This window comes from Oncorhynchus mykiss, chromosome 8 (genome assembly GCF_013265735.2).
Source record: "Oncorhynchus mykiss isolate Arlee chromosome 8, USDA_OmykA_1.1, whole genome shotgun sequence".
Taxonomy (NCBI): domain Eukaryota; kingdom Metazoa; phylum Chordata; class Actinopteri; order Salmoniformes; family Salmonidae; genus Oncorhynchus; species Oncorhynchus mykiss.
The window spans coordinates 61,159,780-61,184,971 of record NC_048572.1 but is presented as its reverse complement, the minus strand read 5'-3'; the positions used below and the strand labels follow the sequence as shown (position 1 = coordinate 61,184,971).

Genomic DNA, 25,192 nt, shown 5'->3' with positions numbered 1-25,192 from the left:
AAGCTAATAGTTTTAGCGTTTTATTATTACCAAACTGAGGTACATGTGCACAAGTTGGCAGTGACTCTATACACAGGTGACATAAACAATGTGCCATATAAAAACTGTGAAAAACAAATGTGTATAATTTCTATTTTATAGAAAGACCAAAGTGCTACATGTACATTTTTCCCTCCAAACCTAGAATTAGGAACAGGTTTAAAAATAAATAATATTACAGGTAAACAAAATGTTAAATCATATTACAATAAATCTTTACACAAAGATGCAGTACACTTGAAATTAACTTTGATTGGAATATCCTTCAGTTGCCCTAGTACTCCTATCAACTGAAACCTATTTGATATTTAGCTGGATCTATTACCTATTGCTAGCACAGGTTGATAAAATACTTCTTAAGGTGGGGTAAAACTAACACACCTCACTTCAGAATAAAATACTGTAGATCAACACTTGACTTTCTTAAAATGCCTTACAGAACTTTCTACATAATGTTTTATGACTTCAAATTAAAATCCATGTTTAAAACCTTGCTAAGAAAGGAATCAGTTTACATACCTATACTTTTACAATTTGAGTTACCGGTAAGTGAAATCCCAATACATAAAACAAACTCTTTGGACACCCAAGGAGCAAGTACTTTAACTTATGTACACCAACCAACTGCCAAAATGTTTATTAAAGTATGTTTGTCCCAGGCAGTGTTTCTCCAATGGCTTCTGACCCTCAGACATGCATGACCTGCTTTGTCTCAGTAGCAGCAGAACATGCACACAGTACTATGCCACAAAGCCCAACTCCATCACCCTTACTTCTGGTTGATAATAACAGTACATTCAATTATAACAAAATGTGTATGCTACATCCAAAGGAATACACAAATGTTGAAAACAATAAGTGCAATTTGCTTCTGCATAGACATCTGAGGTGGAAGACTGTAAACTGTGTTTGTAATAATATGGGACAAAATGTGAATATGGGGCAGGATGTGTTCTGTGAATTTTTTAATGCTTTCATCTCCAGGGAGAGAGAATAGATACTGCTATTGTCCAATTCAAAATAATTAGAACATGTTTACAGTCTGTGCAAAGAAGTAACAGTACATTTCTTTATAAGTTTTGAAAAGTATTTTCAGTATCTAACATGATTCACTGATGAAGTGTTAAAAAATGCCATTGAGGTGGGAGTTTTGTTTAGCGGTAAAACAGCATTAACACCATCAGATGTACAATATCAATATTATTTTTGATGAGAAAAGCTTCAAAGGCTTCTGCACAATAAATTACAGATTCTAATTTCTCTGTACCTTCAACGCAGAAAACATTCATTAAATGCTTCCACCTTTCTCTTGCTACAGTATACAACACATACACCACTTTTTATAGTGCAAAATCAACAGAGTTATGGTCTTTAAGGTTATTCAATACAAAATAACTTCAATGAATTGCTACCAGTATGGTTAATAGCCTACATATTGTTAAATCATTTTCCTATCACCCTGTAATTGAAAACAGACAAATAAAAACATCCCAGGTGGTTGTTTTGTGTGAATCCATGGACAAAAAATAAAAGTAGGTAATATGATTTTTCCTACCTATAGTAAAATTGTCTAGTATTAGCATACCTCAAACTATCTTAGTGACTGTTAGCGAGCCTGGTCCAGATCTGTTTGTGCTCTCTTGCCAACTCCTATCGTCAGTGTCAAGCCAGAAAGCACATACAGTAGGACCAGGCTAACTGTTAGCTACTAAAGTTGTACTTACACAGGCAGCACAATTCTGATCTTTTGCCCAATTACTGGCAAAAATCTGATTGGTCAAAAGACCAATTAGTGGCAAATAAAATCAGAATTGGGCTGAATGTCTAAACACAGTAGTGTTGAGGTCCTGTCAGAGTACCAAGGTTCTGGAGGCACAGCCAGGTGTCTGGGAGCTGAGGAACTGTCTGGCCTGCTCAGCTACGATCATCTGATCATCAGTCTTCCCAAATACCACAGCATCCCACTCACAGTTGTCGTCTCTCCTCGGTGCGATGGTGTGGTGGGGCAGGTAACAGCATGGCTCCTCTCTCCCTGGTCCTACTCCAGGGGCTGGCGAGTACACCAGCTCCTCACAGCCCAACATGGACGACCTCAAGGGGGCGCTGGTCAGCAGGCTCTCCCCATGGATCTGAGACAATGTGAGAGACCTTTAAAGTACTGTCTCAGTCTTCAATGCTCTCTTAATCGTCCTTCACTCTCACCGTGGTTTGCCATCCTCATCTATAATAGTCTGTATGCATCTCATTTTCAGTGCTTCTGATGGCAACTTGAAAAGTGATATCTCACCTGTGCATTGTTGAAGTCTTCTTGGAAATAGAGTTGAGCACTGTGGCAGTCCTTATTCCAGGGTTCCGCAGCCAGGGAATTCCTAACACTCCTGGACGATGGATCAACCTGGGTTACAAAACATGGAATGGATAAGACTGTAAAAAAAGTTGAATTCCATCTAAGTTTAATACTAATATATTTATTGAAAGGCACTTTGAAGTCTTTATCACGCAGGTTCTGGTCTATTTATTCTTTGTTTAGTCATTATCGTTGGTTTCTAGTTAAATGTGTCTTAAGCACCGCTATAGCCCTGACATAATTGCCAGGAGGTGACAAATAAAGTTGTTTGAATGGAATTACTTCATAATTACTGTGTACAAATCTCTATGGATGAATATGAGCTTCAGATACCTCATGTTTCCAGGAGGAGCAGAAGTCAGCCTGTGTTTCTGCATGAATTAACATATCAACCTTGTTTTCCACTCTAAGCACCTCTTCCTCCAGGTAGGCTAGGGACCTGGGCTGCTGCATCTAACAGAACACACACCACACACACCACACACACCACACACACCACACACACACACACACACACACACACACACACACACACACACACACACACACACACACACACACACACACACACACACACACACACACACACACACCTCAGGAAGAGTTACATAATACAACATCCCCTCACACACCAAATACAAAACAGATAATACAGACATGACTTATAAACGTTATTCCTGTGTTATAAATATACCATCATTTTCAGCTGGGACTGCATCTTCTCTTGGGTGGACGTGACAGTCTTGAATGGTGTTGGAGTTAGTGGCATGGGAAACATGATGGCTTTACGAACCTTGGGGGTCCTGAACCTTGTAAAACAGTCAGACAGTACATGCATATGAGAAAGCCTCTATTGGTGTAGGAGTGAAATATTGACACAGAACTGTTCTAGAAAACTCACCCAGCATTCTCCTTCTGATACTTGGTTGTTAACTCCTTCTGGAGGGGGGTGGTGTTGGCACGTTTGTGACCGCACACTGGGGTGGACGTCAGAGCTGGGTTTTCTAAAGTTAAATCCTCAACTCCAGACACGTTGAAAAACTACAGAGAAATACAGGGTAGTGTTTGTACCATATACGTATATCATATATCACAAATATACTCTATGGCAGGGGTCGGCAACAGGAGGCCCGTGGGCCCAAACCAGCACGCAAGTGATTTTCTTCGACCCCCAACGTTTTTAGCCCAACGTTTTTAGGGTTTTGAAATTTTTGTAAAAGAATTCTGCTAAAAATGAGCTTAATTTAGGGAATCTGTTTACCAATTATACCAATTTACCAATAAATGTAATCAAGGTATGAAAATTGTCATTTTCAAATCTATTTTTGGGCTTAGTTGTGGTCAATTTGCAGTGTACAAATTATTAGAATTATGTTCCGGACCCCCAACCATCCGCTACGACCAAAAATCGGGGTGTTGCTGAATCTAGTTGCTTACCCCTGCTCTACTGTATGCAGGCTATATGACAATCAAATTGTATTTGTCACATGCGCCAAATACAACAGGTGTATTTACCTTACCATGAAATGCTTACTTACAAGCCCTTAACCAACAATGCAGTTAAGATAAATAATAGTTAAGAAAATATGTACAAAATAAAAAAGTAACAATAACAAGGCTAAATACAGGGGGTACTGGTACCGAGTCAATGTGCGGGGGTACAGGTTAGTCGAGGTAATATGTACATGTAGCTAGGGGTAAAGTGACAATGCATAGATAATAAACAGCTTAAGAAAAATGCTAATAGTCCGGGTAGACATTTGATTAGCTGTTCTGCAGTCTTATGGCTTGGGGGTAAAAGCTGTTAAGAAGCCTTTTGGACATAGACTTGGCGCTCCGGGTGGCTGGAGTCTTTGGCCATTTTTAAGGCCTTCCTCTGACACCGCCTGGTATAGATGTCCTGGATGGCATGAAGCTTGGTCCCAGTGATGTACTGGGCCGTACGCACTACCCTCTGTAGCACCTTGCGGTTGGAGGCCGAGCAGTTGACATACCAGGCGGTGATGCAACCAGTCAAGATGCTCTTGATGTGTTGTTGCCTACCCTTACCACCTGGGGGTGGCCTGTCACAAAGTCCAGGATCCAGTTGCAGAGGGAAGTGTTTATTCCCAGGGTCCTTAGTTTAGTGAAGAGCTCTGAGCACACTATCGTGTTGAACGCTGAGCTGTTGTCAATGAACAGCATTCGCACGTAGGTGTTACTTTTGTCCAGGTGTGAAAGGGCAGTGTGGAGTGCAATAGAGATTGTGTCATCTGTGGCTCTGTCGGTGCCGTATGCAAATTAGAGTGGGTCTAGTGTTTCTGGGATGATGGTGTTGATGTGAGCCATGACCAGCCTTTTAAAGCAATTCATGTGCTACGGTTCGATAATCATTTAGCCAGGTTACCTTGGTGTTCTTGGGCACAGGGACTATGGTGGTCTGCATGAAACATGTAAGTATTACAGACTGTCAGGTACAGGTTGAAAATGTCAGTGAAGACACTTGCAAGTTGGTCAGCGCATGCTCTGAGTATACGTCCTTGTAATCCGTCTTGGCCTGCGGCCTTGTGAATGTTGACCTGTTTAAAGGTCTTACAAAACAATGTATAGCATAAATCATAGATCAGTGGTTTGCATAATTACTTGATGGTATTAGATTATACGTTACCTAGTCAGGACATCCTACCTGGGAGGGAGAGAATGGCAGTGCTTTGACATGAGTGACGCTAGGTGAGGTGGTGCTGTTGTCCAAAAAGGAGGTGCTGTGACACTGACTGGCAGGGTACTGCTCCCCCCTCTCCCTCCTCTTCAGGATGGAGGGAGGTGTGCTCAGCTTAGTCACGGTGGGTGAAGAGGCAGGGATCAGTTCAGTGTATTTCTCACTCAGGTCCATTATGACTGAGTCCTCAAAATGGTAGCTAGCTCCTTCTGGCATCCCCACTTGAGAGACAGACAACATCACTTCCTGTTTCAGGGGCGAGGTCATTTCCTTCAAGCTGAAACTGGTCACCTCGCTCCAAGCCACTGGGTCCTACAGGGTCAAATAAGAATTCATGTTTTTACAAGATTATAACACAATGACTATGCTTAATTTTATTTGGATTGTTAACCAGAATTACACAATTTAACAGTTATCTGCATGTTCAATAACCTTAATCTATGAATATGACACACTTGACAGCATGAAAAAAACTGAGCCAGTGCTTCGTTTGAAAATAAACATGAGAGACAGGAGGAAAAAAAGCAGAAATAACTTCACAGACTTAAATAGACAACATTTTGTAGTATTATATTGTATCTATGTGCCATACTGAGTCAGCCACAACAGGGAGACAGGAGGAGCTCACCATATAAATAGAATGACTATAATTTTAATTTGACAAAAAATGTATTAATTAATAAAACACTTTTCTCACCATAATTCCTCTTGGATCACGAAGATCAGGATCTGTTTTTATCGATTTCATAATGATTGTTATGTTTATTGATCAGATATGATGCATTTTACCACAATATCAACAAATACTAATGCAAAAATTCTCATTAAAGCAAGTCTTTGAAGTCCAAAAAAAGTTAAACAAATCAATTTCTAATATTTTTTATAATAAAAAGGCCTGACACTGAAAACAAATATTTAGAATGTAATTATTAAAATTAATTTTGGAATTTTTCCACAACACATAACCTTTTCTGAATCTATTTTTGTTGTTGTCATAACTGTTTTTTTTAAGGTACACATATTTGGATAAAGTACAAAAGTTACAGATTAAGCCAAAATTTCTAAAATTTGCAAAAATCCAATAAAAAAAATTGAATCAAATTTTATATTTGTCACATACACATGTTTAGCAGATGTTATTGCGTGTGTAGCGAAATGCTTGTGTTTCTAGCTCCAACAGTGCAGTAATATCTAACAGTTAATATCTAACAATTTCACAATAATACACACAAATCTAAAATAAAGGAATGTAATTAAGAATATATAAATATTTGGATAAGCAATGTCAGAGCGACATGGAAGAAGATAAAGTAGGATAGGATAGAATACAGTATATACATATGAATTGAGTAATGCAAAATATGTAAACATTATTAAAGTGACTAGGTGTTCCATTTTTAAAGTGGCCAGTGATTTCAGCAGACTCTAATGTGCTAGTGATGGCAATCTGGTTTCAGAGCTGGTTATGGGTGCACCTCAGCCACGCTCAAGGTCCTAAACGATATCATAACCGCCATCGATAAGAGAGAATACTGTGCAGCCGTATTCATCAACTTGGCCAAGGCTTTCGACTCTGTCAATCACCACATTCTTATCGGCAGACTCAACAGCCTTGGTTTCTCAAATGACTGCCTCACCTGGTTCACCAACTACTTCTCTGATAGAGTTCAGTGTGTCAAATCGGAGGGCCTGTTGTCTGGGCCTCTGGCAGTCTCTATGGGGGTGCCACAGGGTTCAATTCTCGGGCCGACTCTCTTCTCTGTATACATCAATGATGTCGCTCTTGCTGCTGGTGATTCTCTGACCCACCTCTACGCAGACGACACCATTCTGTATACTTCTGGCCCTTCTTTGGGCACTGTGTTAACTAACCTCCAGATGAGCTTCAATGCCATACAACTCTCCTTCCATTGCCTACAACTGCTCTTAAATGCAAGTAAAACTAAATGCATGCTCTTCGACCGGGCAATGCCCACACCTGCCCGCCCATCCAGCATCACTACTCTGGACGGTTCTGACTTAGAATATGTGGACAACTACAAATACCTAGGTGTCTGGTTAGACTGTAAACTCTCCTTCCAGACTCACATTAAGCATCTCCAATCCAAAATTAAATCTAGAATCGGCTTCCTATTTCGCAACAAAGCATCCTTCACTCATGCTACCAAACATACCCTCGTAAAACTGACCATCCTACCGATCTTCAACGATGTCATTTACAAAATAGCCTCCAACACTCTACTCAACAAATTGGATGCAGTCTATCACAGTGCCATCCGTTTTGTCACCAAAGCCCCATATACTACCCACTACTGCGACCTGTACACTTTCGTTGGCTGGCCCTCGCTTCATACTCGTCGCCAAACCCACTGGTTCCAGGTTATCTACAAGTCTCTGCTAGGTAAAGCCCCGCCTTATCTCAGCTCACTGGTCACCCTAGTAGCACCCACCCGTAGCACGCGCTCCAGCAGGTATATCTCACTGGTCACTCCCAAAGCCAATTCCTCCTTTGGCCGCCTTTCCTCCCAGTTCTCTGCTGCCAATGGCTGGAACGAACTTCAAAAATTACTGAAGCTGGAAACTCATATCTCCCTAACTAGCTTTAAGCACCAGCTGTCAGAGCAGCTCACAGATCACTGCACCTGTACATAGCCCATCTGTAATAAAGCCCATCCAACTACCTCATCCCCATACTGTATTTATTTATTTATCTTGCTCCTTTGCACCCCAGTATCTCTACTTGCACATTCATTTTCTGCACATCAATCACTCCAGTGTTTAATTGGTATATTGTAATTACTTCGCCACCATGGCCTATTTATTGCCTTTACCTCCCTTATCTTACCTCAATTGCACACAATGTATGTATTATAGATATATTTTTTTCTACTGCATGTTTTTTTCATTCCATGTGTAACTCTGTGTTGTTGTATGTGTCAAACTGCTTTGCTTTATTCTTGGCCAGGTCGCAGTTGTAAATGAGAACTTGTTCTCAACTAGCCTACCTGGTTAAATAAAGGTGAAAGTAAAAAAATAAAAGACATTAAATGAACTTGTGCTCATCTAAAGGACTACTCCTCTAGATAATGCATCATGTGTGTATAAAACTCGAATAAAAAAATTATTGGAGTTTTTACAGCAATTTGAAAAAAGTTTATGGTAATGACAACCATGTCCACAGACACTGTTTTTACATAATTAATATTTTAGTAAAATGTAAACTTCACCTAGCATAAAAAAAATCTGCAACATATTTAGTTTTGTATTCAAATAAGTTGGGTTTATCTAAAGTAAAATTGTATAAAATGCCCAGAGGATGATGTAATATGGATGCTTTTTGGCAATAAGAATTTGGGCTGAAAATGTACAAAATTCAGACGAAAATGTAAAATGTATTTAAAATGAGACACAGTGCCATAAACTAGGCAACATAGTCTTCAGAATGATAGTTGATTGTTGCAGATGGATCATGGTTTTTCTAACAAATTTTGCTACTTCCATGGTTAAAAGTGCTTTCATGAGAATCACCCAACTGACCGAGTCTATGAGCTCAAGAGTCTCTGCGAACTCGGGGATGGTTTGTAGGGAGGAGAGGACAGCGCTTGCCTCCACGGCCAGGAACCTGCTGGGAGACACAGGAGTGTAGACAGCCGAACCACGGCCCTCCATACTCTGGTTCCCCAAGCTGCTCAGGGTCGTGTTGGTCAGACCGTCGTCTGTCAGGCTGCTGGACCAGCTGGAGTAGTGAGCTTCTGTGTTCTGTGGAGATGGAGAAAGAGGGGGGGCAGAGAAAGGTCAGCTTTGGTCCAGTTCGTCACATGCGGATTGCTAAAGGCATCAGCATGCTTAAGCTCGGCTGGCGCCTAGCAAAACTTGTCTAGTCGAACTGAACGAGTATACTCGCATACTCTCTTCAAAGACCTTGAAAAAAAATTGAAAAATAGTGGCAATAGTACGGTTTGTCCATTTTGAGACACCGTAGCCAGTATACACTTCCTCAAAATAGTCCAAATTAATCTAAGATAACTCATTCATTTTGACGTTTTTGCCGAGATCTTAGTCAAGCAATTTTACATCTAACTAAGATGTATGGTGCAGTATTTCTCAACGAAAAAATGTGCATGAAAACGAGTCGTCTCTCGTTGAACGACAACAAAGACTTTATTGATGAATCCCTACTTTTGACCAATCACCGACGAAGGGAAGTAAGCTTTGGCTTCGAACTCAAATCAAATAAATTTTATTTGTCACATACACATGGTTAGCAGATGTTAATGCGAGTGTAGCGAAATGTTTTTGCTTCTAGTTCCGATAATGCAGTAATAACCAACAAGTAATCTAACCTAACAATTCCACAACTACTTCCTTATACACACAAGTGTACAGGGATAAAGAATATGTACATTAAGATATATGAATGAGTGATGGTACAGAACGGCATAGGCAAGATGCAGTAGATGGTATTGAGTACAGTATATACATTTGAGATGAGTAATGTAGGGTATGTAAACATAAAAGTGGCATTGTTTAAAGTGGCTAGTGATACATGTATTACATAAAGATGGCAAGATGCAGTAGATGATATAGAGTACAGTATATACATATACATATGAGATGAGTAATGTAGGGTATGTAAACATTATATTAAGTGGCATTGTTTAAAGTGGCTAGTGATATATTTTTTACATCAATTTCCATTATTAAAGTGAGCTGGAGTTGAGTCAGTATGTTGGCAGCAGCCACTAAATGTTAGTGGTGGCTGTTTAACAGTCTGATGTCCTTGAGATAGAAGCTGTTTTTCAGTCTCTCGGTCCCTGCTTTGATGCACCTGTACTGACCTTGCCTTCTGGATGAGAGCAGGGTGAACAGTCAGTGGCTCAGGTGGTTGTTGTCCTTGATGATCTTTATGGCCCTCCTGTGACATCGGGTGGTGTAGGTGTCCTGGAGGGCAGGTAGTTTGCCCACGGTGATGCGATGTGCAGACCTCACAACCCTCTGGAGAGCCTTACGGTTGTGGGCGGAGCAGTTGCCGTACCAGGCGGTGATACAGCCCGACAGGATGCTCTTGATTGTGCATCTGTAGAAGTTTGTGAGTGCTTTTGGTGACAAGCCAAATTTCTTCAGCCTCCTGAGGTTGAAGAGGCGCTGCTGCGCCTTCTTCACAACGCTGTCTGTGTGGGTGGACCAATTCAGTTTGTCCGTGATGTGTACGCCGATAAACTTAAAACTTCCCACCTTCTCCACTACTGTCCCGTCGGTGTGGATAGGGGGCTGCTCCCTCTGCTGTTTCCTGAAGTCCACAATAATCCCTTTCTATTGTTGACGTTGAGTGTGAGGTTATTTTCCTGACACCACACTCCGAGGGCCCTCACCTCCTCCCTGTAGGCCGTCTCGTCGTTGTTGGTAATCAAGCCTACCCCTGTAGTGTCGTCCGCCAACTTGATGATTGAGTTGGAGGCGTGCATGGCCATGCAGTCGTGGGTGAACAGGGAGTACTGGAGAGGGCTCAGAACGCACCCTTGTGGGGTCCCAGTGTTGAGGATCAGCGGGGTGGAGATGTTGTTACCTACCCTCACCACCTGGGGGCGGCCCATCAGGAAGTCCAGTACCTAGTTGCACAGGGTGGGGTCAAGACCCAGGGTCTCGAGCTTGATGACGAGTTTGGAGGGTACTATGGTGTTAAATGCTGAGCTGTAGTCGATGAACAGCATTCTCACATAGGTATTCCTCTTGTCCAGATGGGTTAGGGCAGTGTGCAGTGTGGTTGCGATTGCGTCGTCTGTGGACCTATTGGGGCGGTAAGCAAATTGGAGTGAGTCTAGGGTGTCAGGTAGGGTGGAGGTGATATGGTCCTTGACTAGTCTCTCAAAGCACTTCATGATGACGGAAGTGAGTGTAGTTGTTTAGCTCAGTTACCTTAGCTTTCAGGAACAATGGTGGCCCTCTTGAAGCATGTGGGAAACAGCATACTGGGATAAGGATTGATTGAATATGTCCATAAACACACCAGCCAGCTGGTCTGCTCTGAGGACACGGCTGGGGATACCGCCTGGGCCTGCAGCCTTGCGAGGGTTAACACGTTTAAATGTTTTACTCACGTCGGCTGCAGTGAAGGAGAGTCCACAGGTTTTGGTAGCAAAGAAGTTATTTAGTCTGTCTGGGAGCAAGACATCCTGGTCCGCGACGGGGCTGGTTTTCTTTTTGTAATCCGTGATTGACTGTAGACACTGCCACATACCTCTTGTGTCTGAGCCGTTGAATTGCAACTCTACTTTGTCTCTATACTGACGCTTAGCTTGTCTGATTGCCTTGCGGAGGGAATAGCTACATTGTTTGTATTCGGTCATGTTTCCGGTCACCTTGCCCTGGTTAAAAGCAGTGGTTTGCGCTTTCAGTTTCGCGCGAATGCTGCCATCAATCCACGGTTTCTGGTTTGGGAATGTTTTAATAGTTGCTGTGGGTACGACATTGCCGATGCACTTTCTAATGAACTCGCTCACCGAATCAGCGTATTCATCAATTTGTTGTTGGATGCAATGCGGAACATATCCCAATCCACGTGATCGAAGCAGTCTTGAAGCGTGGAATCAGATTGGTCGGACCAGCGTTTAACAGACCTGAGAGCGGGAGCTTCTTGTTTTAGTTTCTGTCTGTAGGCTGGAAGCAGCAAAATGGAGTCGTGGTCAGCTTTTCTGAAAGGAGGGCGGGGGAGGGCCTTATATGCGTCGCGGAAGTTAGAATAACAATGATCCAGGGTTTTACCAGCCCTGGTTGCGCAATCGATATGCTGATATAATTTAGGGAGTCTTGTTTTCAGATTAGCCTTGTTAAAATTTATACGGCTGTGATTATATATACGGGAATATTATATATATGGGAATATATAAGGCTGTAATTATAATCGAAGAGAATTCCCTTGGTAGATAATGCAGTCGACATTTGATTGTGAGGAATTCTAAGTCAGGTGAACAGAAGGACTTGAGTTCCTATATGTTGTTATGATCACACCACGTATCGTTAATCATAAGGCATACTTCCCCCGCCCCTTTTCTTACCAGAAAGATGCTTGTTTCTGTCGGGGCGATGCGTGAAGAAACCAGCTGGCTGCACCAACTCCGATAGCGTCTCTCGAGTGAGTCATGTTTCCGTTAAGCAAAGAACGTTAGTCTCTGATGTCTCTCTGGAAGGCAACCCTTGCTCGGATTTCATCAACCTTGTTGTCAAGAGACTGGGCATTGGCAAGTAGTATGCTAGGGAGTGGTGTGCGATGTGCCCGTCTCCGAACCCTGACCAGAAGACCGCTACGTTTGCCCCCTTTACGGCGACGTTGTTCAAGTTTGCCGGCAGGGATCCGATCCATTGTCCTGGGTGGAAGGCAAAACACAGGATCCGCTTCGGGAAAGTCATATTCTTGGTCGTAATGATGGTGAGTTGACGTTGGTCTTATATTCAGTAGTTCCTCCCAACTGTATGTAATGAAACCTAAGATTACCTGGGGTACCAATGTAAGAAATAACAAGTAAAAAAACAAAATACTGCATAGTTTCTTAGGAACGCGAAGCGAGGCGGCCATCTCTGTCGGCGCCGGAAGTAAGAACTTCGGCTTACCTCCAGAAAAAATGCTGTGTGCCTGTACAGCCGAAAAAACCAAAGTCCAAAATATATGCACAAACTCTTCCAAACTGTTTCGGCTGGGAAGCAAGCGGACTCCTTAATGCTGAAAGCGCCGCATAAGCAAGCCGTACAAAACACCCTGGAACAGGGCTACGGAAAGGTCAGAACCAATGATAATTAGGACGATGAGTTTTCCTGACCATGAGATCTGGCCAGGAAAAACTTTGGGCCTTAACCATGAGGTGTACATTTACCAAAGTAAATGTAATGAGTGGACATAAGGGTGGACATTGGCAGGAGCCTCACCTTCATGCCGAAACTTAAACATGAACTGTGCATTTTTTCATTCATCTATCCAAAGAAGCCTCACATGTGCTGTGAACAGCTAGCCTGGGTGCCAGTAGGGGCAGCTAGCTAACTGGGGGTGTGTAGCTAATTAATCATGGGTGAATGGCTGGCTAACACGGGGTGAGTGGATGGCTAACCCGGGAGTGAGCGAATGGCTAACCTGGGGGTGAGCGAACGGCTAACCCGGGGGTAAGCGGCTAGCTAACCGGGGATGAGTGGCTAACTAACCGGGGGTGAACGGCTAGCTAACCGGGAGTGAACGGCTGGCTAACCGGGAGTGAACGGGTGGCTAACCGGGAGTGAACAGCTAGCTATCCGGGGGTGAGATGGGGGATGGGCAGCCGGTGGGGAGGGTGGTAGGGTGGAGTTCTAGAACATACTACACATACGTGTTCCTTCTCACACATCCTTCTTACACATGAGGCTTGTCGTCTCCTGACTTCGCTCTCGGCTGCCATGAGGAGCAGCTCGAGTTCCTTAATTCTCTGCTCTTTGTTGGAGGAGCCATCAGTGAACGACTGCTGGGGTACACGCAGTCCAGGAGAGATTGGAAAAACACCTGATTTATAAGTCTTATTCATCTCTTATCTTACATTGGATGCTGAATTACAGAGGAGGAACTACTATACATTGTTGGGAGGGAAGGAGTTCACTTGCAACATGGTTGAGCTAAGGTGATTGAGTGCAGAGAGCTGCTTGAGTGCAGAGAGCGGATACTCACCGGGACAAGGAAAGAGGTTTCAGGAACACTGTCCATGTATTGGCTATTCAACAAGCCAAGGGAATATCCTGAAATCTGCCAAAACACACATTCACAACGCCAACATTGTAATAAAATGAACAAACCGTTTGGGACTGATTTCATCCTGATTTCAGTGATTTTCAGTCGATTTTAGTGAAATTTGATTTTCAATTCAGAATGATATTAGGCTATTCTTCAACCTAGTTGCTTGTGCTGATTGGTAAATCTGTGCTCACCTTTGTAGGGATAGTCATGAAATAGTGATTCTGTCTCCGCCAGGAGGAGCCGGAAGACTTGGTTCTTTTTTTGATGGAAGCCTTGGTCTTGTAGACCCGAGTCGGGACGTCCTGCAGATAGCCCTCATGCTCCACCTTCCTAAGCATGGTGGAGTTCCAGTGATTCTTTATAGAGTTGTCTGTCCTATGGGGGGATTCAGACCAAATAAATGGAATTAGAACAATATTATGTTCTATATTGTCAACACTATATTTGTTGTTGCTTGTTATATATCCCTGCGATTCAGAAAAACAAAATATTTGATTAATCTCATGAGATTTCTACATATAAAGTCTGATGCCATTAGACACAGATACTGCGCCCAAAATATCATGCTATTCCCTACATTGTGAACCACTTTTGATCAGATCCCTATGGGCCCTTGTCAAAAGTAGTGAACTATATAGAGAATAGGGTGCCATTTGGAATGCAAACTGAGTGTTAAAGCCTGTTATAACAGTCGTTATAAAAGTGTTATTACCTGCCAGGCAGCAGCTTGGCTATCTCAGCCCAGCGGTTCCCGATACGTTTGTGAGCAGCGTATATGATTCGATCCTCCTCCTGAGTCCAGCACGACTTCTTCACCTCAGGGTTAAGGTGGTTGTGCCAGCGCTCCCGGCACTGCTTGCCGATACGCCCGTGCAGATGCTTGGCAATGATGGACCAGCGCTTGGGGCCATACCTGTGCACCAACTCGATGACCTGTGCACAGATACATTGACACACAGCAAGATTAATAATTTGTGAATGTTTGATACATACACACTACATGGACAAAAGTATGTGGACATGCCTTCAAATTTGTGGATTCAGCTCTTTCAGCCACACCTGTTGCTGAAAGGTGTATAAAATTGAGCACACAGCCATGCAATCTCCATAGACAAACATTGGCAGTAGAATGGCCTTACTGAAGTGCTCAGTAACTTTCAACTTTCCAAGTCAGTTTGTCAAATTTCTGCCTTGCTAGAGCTGCCCCGGTCAATTGTAAGTGCTGTTATTGTGAAGTGGAAACGTACAGGAGCAACAACGGCTGAGCCGCAAAGCGATAGGCCACACAAGCTCACAGAAAGGGACCGCCACTGCTGAAGCGTGTAAAAATTGTCCTCAGCTGCAAAACTCACCACCAAGTTTCAAACTAATTCTGGAAGCAACTTCAGTACAATAACTGTTCATCGGGAGCTTCATGAAATGGGTTTCCATGGCCGAGCAGCCACAAACAAACCTAAGATCACCATGCGGAATGCCAAGCGTCGGATGGAGTGGTGTAACGCTTGCCACCATTGTACTCTGGAGCATTGGAAACACGTTCTCTGTAGTGATGAATCACACTTCACCATCTGTTTAGTGGAGGAGGAATAATAGTCTGGGGCTGTTTTTCATTGTTTGGGCTAGGCCCCTCAGTTCCAGTGAAGAGGAACTTTAATTCTATAGCGTACAATGACATTCTAGACGATTCTGTGCTTCCAACTTTGTGGCAACAGTTTGGGGAAGGCCTTTTCCTGTTTCAGCATGACAATTCCCCCGTGCACAAAGCAAGGTTAATCTAGAAATGGTTTGTTGAGATCGGTGTGGAAGAACTTGACTGGCCTGCACAGAGCCCTGACCTCAACCCCATCAAACACCTTTGGGATGAATTGGAACGCAGACTGCGAGCCAGGCCTAATTGCCCAAAATCAGTTCCCGACCTCACTAATGCTCGCAGCAATGTTGGAATGAGATGTTTGAGGAGCAGTGTACTTGGTAGACAGAAAACTGAATAGAAACTGTCTTCACCCTCTCATCCTCCTCCTTGGTCCATGGCCCTTTCACCAGCTCTGGGTTGAGCACCTTTTGCCATCGGTGCTGACACTGTGACTCAGATCTTTTCTGTCAGAATTAATAAATGCAAAAAAAGGAAGAAAACATCAGTCCTATATACGGATACACAAGGGACAAATATGTCAGAGTTGGGCATATTTTGTGTGGGTGATACTTACCTTGAAATTATCTGCTATCACATTCCAATCATCTGCTCCATGTTCATCCACAAGCCTCTTCAGCCTCTCATCCTTGTGATCACAAGGGAGAAAAATATTCAACATTATTTTCTTGGGAGTTGACTCAGCTACCACAGAAGACAACTCAGTCAGGAAATGACTTACCTCTTCCCTCGACCACTTGACTTTCTGCAAAGACTTCTTGGGACATTTCACCTCAATGCAGTCATGGTCATCCCCAACATCACTGAGAAACGAAGGACTAATAAGGTTAATATACAAGAGAGGAGCGGAGAATAATGTTTACAGTGAACAGACATCCCCTCAAACTTACCAAAGGTATCGACGTCTTCTGCTGCCGCTGCTAGTCATACTGTATCCTGTTCAAATTGTTTTTGTTATGTAGCAACCTTATTGACAAACTATGGAGAAAGCATACAAAGAGCAACAGATTTTGATTAAATGTAGTTTGCTGAAATAATAGATCAGATAAAATAGGTATGAAGGGCTTGCAGACTATTACGGATTACAAAGGTGGACCCAGCCGTGAGTTGCCCAGTGACGCAGACCTCCCAGACTAGCTAAATGCCTTCTATGCTTGCTTCGAGGTAAACAACACTGAGTCATACATGAAAGCCCTTGCTGTTCTGGACAAATGTGTGATCTCACTCACGTCAGCCACGGAGAGAAAGACTTTTAAACAGGTCAACACTCGCAAGGCTGCTGGGCCAGACGGAATACCAGGACGCGTTCTCAGAGCATGCACAGACCAACTTCACAGACATTTTCAACCTCTCCTTGTCCCAGTCTGTAATCCCAACATGTTTCAAGCTGACCACCATTATTCCTGTTCCAAATAACTCTAAGGTAACCTGCCTAAATGACTATTATCTGTAAATCATCATCCCAGATACCATGGACCCACTCCAATTCGCATACCGCCCCAACAGATCAACAGATGATGCAATCTCAATTGCACTTCACACTGCTCTCCCACCTGGACAAGAGGAATACCTATGTAAGAATGCTGTTCATTGAATACAGCTCAGTCTCAACACCATAATCCTTCCAAACTCATCACCAAGCTTAAGACCCTGGGACTGAATTCCTCCCTCTGCAACTGGATCCTGGACTTTCTGATGGGCCGCACCCAGGTGTTGAGGGTAGGCAACAACACCTCCGCCACACTGATCCTCAACACGGGGGCCCCCCTGGGTTGTGTGCTTAGTCCCTCCTGTACTATCTGTTCACCCACGCCTGCGTGGCTACGCACAACTCTGTGGCATATTGTATCGGAGGCCACGTGACCACTTAGGGGACGCACAGCCCACACAGAAGGGTAGGAGAGCGGGAGATCTCAGCTCAATGCACATTACTTGTACGGCTTCGGTTAACTTGAATAAAGGACTTGTGTTTTAACCTCTTAAGTCGACCCTTTACTTTTTTGAACATTCTGTTAAAAATCGCGCAACATTTCAGCGTCCTGCTACTCATGCCAGGAATATAGTATATGCATATGATTAGTATGTGTGGATAGAAAACACTCTGGAGTTTCTAAAACTGGTTAAATAATGTCTGTGACTATAACAGAACGTGAACAGCAAGCGAAATCCCAAGAAAAACCTGGTCACAAAAACCACAGAAAAGTATTAATCCGCCAGTCTCTGAATTGTTTATTGCAAGCAAAAATATATAGCAGGGAGCTTGCAGTTCCTACAACTTCCACACGATGTCGCCAAAAACGGCATTTTCATTGACAAAAATCCTTTGTGTAATGACAAATAGATCCTTCATTTCGTCCAGTATACAGGAAGAGATTTTTGGAAGAGAGAGAAAGGACAACATTTTCTTGAGTAGCTGCTATTGAATACAGATCGCCCAGTGATCAATTTGATCGATTATTAACGTTTACAAATAACTAAAGTTGGGTTACAAAAGTAGGTTGAAGTGTTTTGTCAAAGAATATAGGCAACTTATATAATTTTAAAAAATGACGTTGCGTTTTGGAACGGAGCTTTTTCCTGAACCAGACAGGCTATACAAATTGATATTTTGGGCATACATGGACGGATTTAATCGGGAAAAAGACCCAATTGTGATGTTTATGGAACATATAGGAGTGCCAACAAAGAATATCATCAAAGGTAATGAATGTTTTATATTTTATTTCTGCGTTTTGTGTAGCGCCTGGCTACGCTAATTCTTTTGTTTACGTCCCCTTCAGGTATTTTGGGGTGTTGCATGCTATCAGATAATAGCTTCTCATGCTTTCGCCGAAAAGCATTTTAAAAATCTGACTTGTTGGCTAGATTCACAACGAGTGTAGCTTTAATTCAATACCCTGCATGTGTGTTTTAATGAACGTTTGAGTTTTAACGAGTACATTTAGCATTTAGCGTAGCGCATTTGCATTTCCAGGTGTCTAGATGGGACGTCTGCGTCTCGGGTGGGAGTAAGAGGTTTTAAGGAACAGTTGTTTTCTTTTGTATTTCTTAGACAAGAGGATACAACATGGTACCAGGAGTGACACAACTCACCTTTGACTCCTCCATCATCAAGTTGAAAAAGCTGAACAGTGCCAAGAGGCTTCACGTCAACTAGCTAACTTTAGCTATATAGCCACTGGTCTAACAGAGCATGCAGTGCACGTAGCTAGTCATTTTGCAGTGCTAGCTGGCTAACGACATTGAGCCACTAAAGCCTCCAACAGAACTGAAACTTCACAGCAAAGTTGAAGATCAATGGAATCGGTTCAAGCACTGTTTCACCCTCTGGCGGCGATAGGAGCAGTTGATGAAGACGTCGCACAGAAGGTCGCCCGGTTTCTCACAGTAGGTTGCTCGGACGCCACTGATGTCTACAACAGCTTTCAGCTAACGGATGAAGAGCAAGCGGATTATGAATTGGTATTAGCCAACTTTCAGACTTTTGAAAAAGACTGTTGAGGAATTTATTAGGGTCATGCACATTGGTGCTGTAGTTAGATTCTAAATCTCACAAGGTTCCGTTTGTCATAGTAAAGGGAGAAAAAAACAGCCATCATTGGGTTAAAGTCATGTAACTTACTTGGTCTGGTGAAATGGTTTCATACAGTGAATGGTTAAATTACTAATGTTGAGCATATTAGTCCAGAAGCTGATGTTTTTCAGGGAAAAATCATGGTGCAACACAAAATCGAGTTAGTGCAGTCAAATAGATCAGTGATCCATGCACTTAGGAAGGTACCACTAAGAGACCAGCTAAAAGCAGAGCTACTGAGGCTAGAGTCCTTAGATATCCTAGACAAAGTAGAAGAGCTTACTGAATGGGTCCACTCACTAGTAATAGTGGAGAGGAAAGACGACTCTCTCAGACTGTGTATGGATTCAAAAGAGCTAAACAGGTATGTAAAAAGGGAACACTTTCAGCTGCCTACCAGAGGGGAGATATTTGGGGACATAGTAGGTGCTAAATCATTCTCAAAGCTAGACACCTCCTTGGGGTTATGGAAGATCAGTCTAGACAAGGTGAATACAAGGCTTTGTACTTTCAATACTCATTTTGGTAGGTATTAATTTTAAAGGCTCCCGTTTGGTCTCACTTCAGCACCAAAAGTCTTTCATAGGACAGTTCAACAGATATTTGAGTGTGCCATGCACAAAAGTGTACATTGATGTCCTAATATGGGGTCAGATTCTTGAAGAGCACAACACAAGGTTGAAAGCAGCACTTGATCCAGCCACAGCTAATGGGCTAAAGCTAAACGCAGACAAATGTGAATTCCGAAAGACAGAAATAACCTTCTTGTGTGAAAAACTAACATGTGAAGGTATTCAGATAGACCAGAGCAAATTGACAGCCATCAAGAACATGCCACCGCCTACTTCAGGTGAGAGGTCTACTGTGTAAAACTACAGAATGGTGTTGGAACAGTAATCACCAGAAAGAGTTTGAGGAGCTCAAGGTATTAATCATAATGGCTCCAGTACCGAGGGTTCTACAGTATGATGAAAAGCGCAAAACCAAAATCTCAGCAGATGCCTCTAAAGCAGGTTTAGGTGCAGTGTTGTTACAGCAGTATGGCACTAGATGGCGCCTAGTCGCATATGCCTCCAGGGCTTTGACAACTTCTGAGTGTAACTATATTCAGATTGAGAAAGAGGCATTGGCACTGTCATAAGCGTGTGAGACATTCCATGTGTTTAACTATGGTAAAACAGTGTGAGCAAAAACAGATCTATTGCAAAGAAAAGTCTAAAATACACACCACCAAGGGTACAGAGACTGTTTCTAAAACTTCAGAAATATGACTTGCAACTTGAGTACAGACCGGGAAAAGAATTGTTAGTGGCACATTGTCCATAGCTTTTGACAGCTCAGAACCAAACCAGATATATGAGCAGGACGAGACCATACATGATAACCTTCAGAATGAGTTGCCCAGTCTCATAGATGAAATGTGGACAGTTATTTCACGTGCTACTGCAGAAGATGAATGTTTGTAAAAGGGTATTCAAGTCATAACATGTGGGTGGTCTGTACAAGGTATACCATAACCTTATGGTCAATACAGGGATGAGCTATCTGTACTTGATGGAATTCTGTTTAAGGGTTGAGGTATTGTGATACCAAGTGTGATACAGAAAAATATGTTGATCAAAATACACAAAGGCCATCTAGGGATGTAAAAGTCAAAATGACATGCAAAAGCAGTGTTATTCTGGCCCAAGATGAATGCTGATACAGAGCAGCCAGTCAAAGCTTGTGAAAAATGCCATAAATAGCAGCCAAAACAGAGCAGAGACAATGTGGGTTGAGGAAAAAGAGGTAATGAGACCATGGGGCAAAGTAGGAATAGATCTCTTTTCTCTTGAAGGCAAGAACTATGTTCTACTGATGGACTATTACTCTCATTACCCAGCGAGCTTTGCTGAAGGACATTCCTCATAGTCAGGTGTTAACTCACATTAAGTCATTCTTTGCTCGTCATGGGGTCGCAGAGGTAGTCCATATGGACAACGAATCAGTTCAACTTTCAGTGATTTTTCTAAACTGTACAGGTTCAAGCAATTTCACATCCAACCCACTGTGCCCACAGTCTAATGGGTTAGTCGAGTACGGTGTCAAAACAATGAAACTACTGCTTAAGAAAGTAATGTATCTAGCTTTGCTAAACTACAGGGCTACTCCACTAAAACATGGTCCGTCTCCCCGGAAGAGCTGTTGTTCAACAGGAAACTCAAAACTAGGTTGCCAGTACTCCTAGAAACAGACAGGACGACAAGATCATTCTTAACAAAGAGAGGGAAAAGAGTGAATAGAAAAGGTACTATGACACAGGGTCCAAGGTGCTCAGTGCGCTCAGTCCAAATGATAGGGTGAAAATGCATGAAGGATCGTTGAGGCCCAATGTGGTGAAAACAGTGGCAACCAGGTCATATGATGTAATGACACCTGAGGTAGTTACAGGTAGTTACATACCGGAGAAATAGGAGACACGTGTTCCGTGTACCTGAGTGTGAGTAAACAGACAGGCAAGAGAGTGACATTACAGGTCAGACAACGTCAAGCCCAGACACTCCTGTGTCAGACCCACCAGGGCTGCCTGTTGTAATGAGGCAGTCAGGTAAAGAAGTAAAAGCACCTCAGAGGCTGACTGAGGAAGTATAAATGTGTCATTGAAATGCAGTGTTCACTATGCAAAGAAGTGTAACCAGGATTTATAGAGAATTGTTATTGTAATTGCTTTATCAAGTTTGCTGACAACACAGCGGTGGTAGGCCTGATCACCGACAGTGACGAGACAGCTTATAGGGAGGACAGAGACCTGTCAATGTGGTGCCAGGACAACAACCTCTCACACAACATCAGCTAGACCAAGAAGCTAATTGTGGACTAGAGAAAACACGGGGGCGAGCACACCCCCATCCAAATCGATGGGGCTGTAGTGGACCGGGTCGAGAGCTAACATGGTCCTCTCACACTAGCACAGTCGTGAAGAAGGCACGACAGCGCCTCACCACCCTCACGAGGCTGAAAAGATTTGGCATAGCCCATCAGATCCTCAGGAACTTTTGCATGTGCACCATCGAAAGCATCCCGACTGGTTATATCACTGCCTGGTATGGCAACCGCTCTACAATCGACAGCAAGGCCCTAAAAAAGGGTGGTGCGGACAGCCCAGTGCGTCCCTGGGGGCAAGCTCCCAGCCATCCAAGACATTCACGCCAAACGGTGTCTGTTAGTGACCCAAAACATTTCCAAAGTCTCCACCCACCTGAGCCATGGGCTGTTTTCCCTGCTCCCGCCCAGTAGGCGGTGCTAAAGCATCGGGTCTCGGACCAATACGATCCGAGACAGCTTCTTTCCACAGGCCATAAGACTGTTGAATCGTTACTACACCTGCACTCTCAGACTATCCACACTGACTACCTGCTCTGTCTCTATGCTCAACGACAGGTCTCTACCATTCAGACACACACTGACACTCTTCTCATTCACGCATACACACTCATGCACCCACGTTCACCAGACTCACACCACTCTGGCTCCAATACCCAAGCCGACAAGGTGAAAAATCTCTCGATGTGCCCTTGAGCAAGGCACTTAACCGTAATTTGATCCAGGGGTGCAGTACTACTTTAGCTGATCCTGTAAAACAACACATTTCACTGTGTATGTGACAATATACAGTATATATTTTTAAGTGATTACTATTAAGGTTCGCTGATGCTATATTGTTTATTATTATTACCACTAGTCTTTATCCTGCTATCAGCCACTTTCTACCGTCCTATTATTATGATTATTATTGGTATTTATCCTGCTGCTAGTCACTTTTACCCCTGCACATTGTAATAATGACCTGGATATAACTGCATGATCGTGCTTCTCTTTGCATTTTACGTGTATTCTTCTTATCTAACGGTATATTATTAGCTACCTTTATTTCTGCATTGTTGGAAAAGAGCTTACAAGTTAAACATTTCACTGTACTGTTTTACACCTGCTGTATCCTGTGCATGTGACAATACAACGTTTACACTTGAAACTAGGTGGATAGCTAGTAAGAAGCTAACGTCTGCAAATTAGCCAAATAATCAGTCTGGCTAGCTAAATCTAGCTATTCTTTGTTACGGTTAACGTTACTTAGCTGAGCCAGCTAGCTCAAATAACAATTTACAAAACAGCCTATGTTTGTTATTCATGTGGTTGACTTTATGACTGATCAAACACTATTCTATATTCTGTTTCCACCTCATGTCTTCATCTTGCTACTCACATCCCATCTCCTTGAGACTTACTTAAATTCTCCGTGGTGGTACAGTCTCTTGGGGGACAGAAATGTCTATCCCGCCGAATCTCGCGCCCACCCCGGTGCAGCGCACGCGGACCCTCTCCTCATTGGTCAGAATCGCAAAGTATCTGTCAAATCAGCCATGTGAAATGTATCAAATTACTTTTCAGGCAGCCGGGTATTTCAAAAGCCGACGACAACACCTGTATCACTAACAATAGCTTTGGGTCTACAAGTCATTCATGAAAATCATACAATTACATATGAACAGCCGAAAGCTGTATGCAGATGCAATGTTTTTTATATTTGAAAGTTGATGCAATTCTACCACCTGGTGGACTTTTGTAGTACAACGACAGATAACAGAGAACATTGCACGTATTATTGCGTATCATAAATCCAATTGATAGACTGTCACATTCTTGGCTGTGAGCCACAATGCAGTGAAATTAAGCTAAACCTGCTAAACTACAGACAAACATCGACGTGTAGCGTGGCACATACACATTCAATGGGTGCACAAAGCTCAAGGGATGATGGGATCAAGCATAGGCTGCTGAACAACTTGAGTTTCTGTACTGATCAAAGTATAGTACCATATAACGTATTATATAATACAAGTACAGCAGTCACTAGGAAACAAACTTTAAGATTATGAGATCTAGCATAGACTATTGATCAAGTGGGTCTACGTAGATTTTTTAAAAGTAAAAATATAAAGTGAATTCAAAGGCAAATAGTTAAGGCAGTATTAGTGACCACAATACAAAATTGTGAAGCAATTACTTTATTGTTGGGTTAAAAAGTCATCACACATGCAAACAGCAATGTTGTAGCTGTGGTATCTTCAATATTTTATTAGCAAACAAGAAAAAAGTTAACTAAACATTTTACCGAATAACTTGAGTTTATGTACAGATCTAAGTATACTACAATATATACTATTATAATACAACTGGCTTACAATATATGTAATTAGTACAGCAGTCTCAAAAAAACAAACTTCAAGTTTGTCAAATCAGTGTTGTCTGAGTTAGGCAAGTTTAACATTTCCTTTTTATTCTTCCTTGGACTGAAAATATCACTATTTGTTTGAGTTTAGCTAGTACATGCTCTATTCTCACAGTCCCTCTTTTTCTGAAAGTGCTGAGTTTGACATTTTGTTCACTCAAAAGAAAAGCCATGGAGCTTTAAAAAAAAAATGTTACCTGCAATTGTTTTTTTTGGCCGGTACAAATATAACTGCTTTTTGCCATAATAAGAAACCTTGTCCAGAAGTCAGGCCAAGACTCAGTAAGACTAAATGTTTTAAGGCCATAAGCTGATAATGGCAGCATCCAAAGTTACCATGTCATTCTAGAACAACAAGGTGATCTGGAATACTCCAAAATATTGGTTGGCAACAAAAGTGTAAACTCAATTCATGAGACCTCTACCTTTTGAGGCCGGGGCCTATCAACACCGCAACCCACTTTTAGGTTGAAATTCCGACAAACAAACCAGGAGTTATGTTTTATAATGTCTGGAGAGGAATTTAATGCCACAAAAACTGATCTGTGTAACAACTACACAGTTTGCCTATAAGTTTACATTCAACTGCATTAGATGAACAACCAATTGGAAATATACTTCAAACACCACAGTGAGATGTAGTTTTGTGTTTATGAGATACCAAATGTACCTTCTCCATGACACCTTTCAATGATTTCTCAAGGGATACATCACGTTCTGCACCAAAAGATCAAGACATCTCATGTCACACTCACCAACTAGGCATACATGTTAACAGCACTTTAATATATCCCATTGGCCCAGTTCTTTTTTGAGTGATTCAAATTGTGGATGTTGTGTTGAAATTCTAGAGCTGAATAGCAGT

At 42.5% G+C, this 25,192-nt stretch overlaps 1 protein-coding gene across 3 annotated transcripts; it reads right to left on the bottom strand.

The window, feature by feature from the left end:
* Nucleotides 1-4: 4 nt before the first annotated feature.
* LOC110530951 (myb-related protein A) lies at nucleotides 5-23,489 on the bottom strand. Of its 3 annotated transcripts, none has more exons than XM_036985905.1 (15): nucleotides 23,324-23,489; nucleotides 16,375-16,462; nucleotides 16,206-16,287; nucleotides 16,041-16,112; nucleotides 15,838-15,930; nucleotides 14,546-14,766; nucleotides 14,025-14,208; nucleotides 13,768-13,842; nucleotides 8,622-8,843; nucleotides 5,052-5,396; nucleotides 3,288-3,427; nucleotides 3,081-3,189; nucleotides 2,720-2,839; nucleotides 2,327-2,434; nucleotides 5-2,168 (listed from the first exon to the last, which is right to left on the bottom strand). In XM_036985905.1, exons 2-15 carry the CDS (start codon nucleotides 16,410-16,412, stop codon nucleotides 1,890-1,892), a joined length of 2,088 nt encoding a protein of 695 aa, XP_036841800.1. In that variant the 5' UTR covers nucleotides 16,413-16,462; nucleotides 23,324-23,489; the 3' UTR covers nucleotides 5-1,889. The 3 variants fall into 3 exon arrangements, with proteins under 3 accessions (XP_036841800.1, XP_036841798.1, XP_036841799.1); XM_036985903.1 differs by having other exon boundaries at nucleotides 3,081-3,195; nucleotides 23,324-23,477; XM_036985904.1 differs by having other exon boundaries at nucleotides 3,081-3,195; nucleotides 23,302-23,378.
* Between the last annotated feature and the right edge of the window lie 1,703 nt (nucleotides 23,490-25,192).

Bases quoted from the DNA above. Each gene is read 5' to 3' on its own strand.
- LOC110530951 (XM_036985903.1), bottom strand. From the start codon at position 16,412: ATGACTAGCAGCGGCAGCAGAAGACGTCGATACCTTTG. The intron at 8,844-13,767 runs GTGAGTATCCGC...CCATCTCCACAG, and splicing joins AAACCTCTTTCCTTGTCCCG to AACACAGAAGCTCACTACTC. The intron at 3,196-3,287 runs GTGAGTTTTCTA...CTGTTTTACAAG, and splicing joins TATCAGAAGGAGAATGCTGG to GTTCAGGACCCCCAAGGTTC.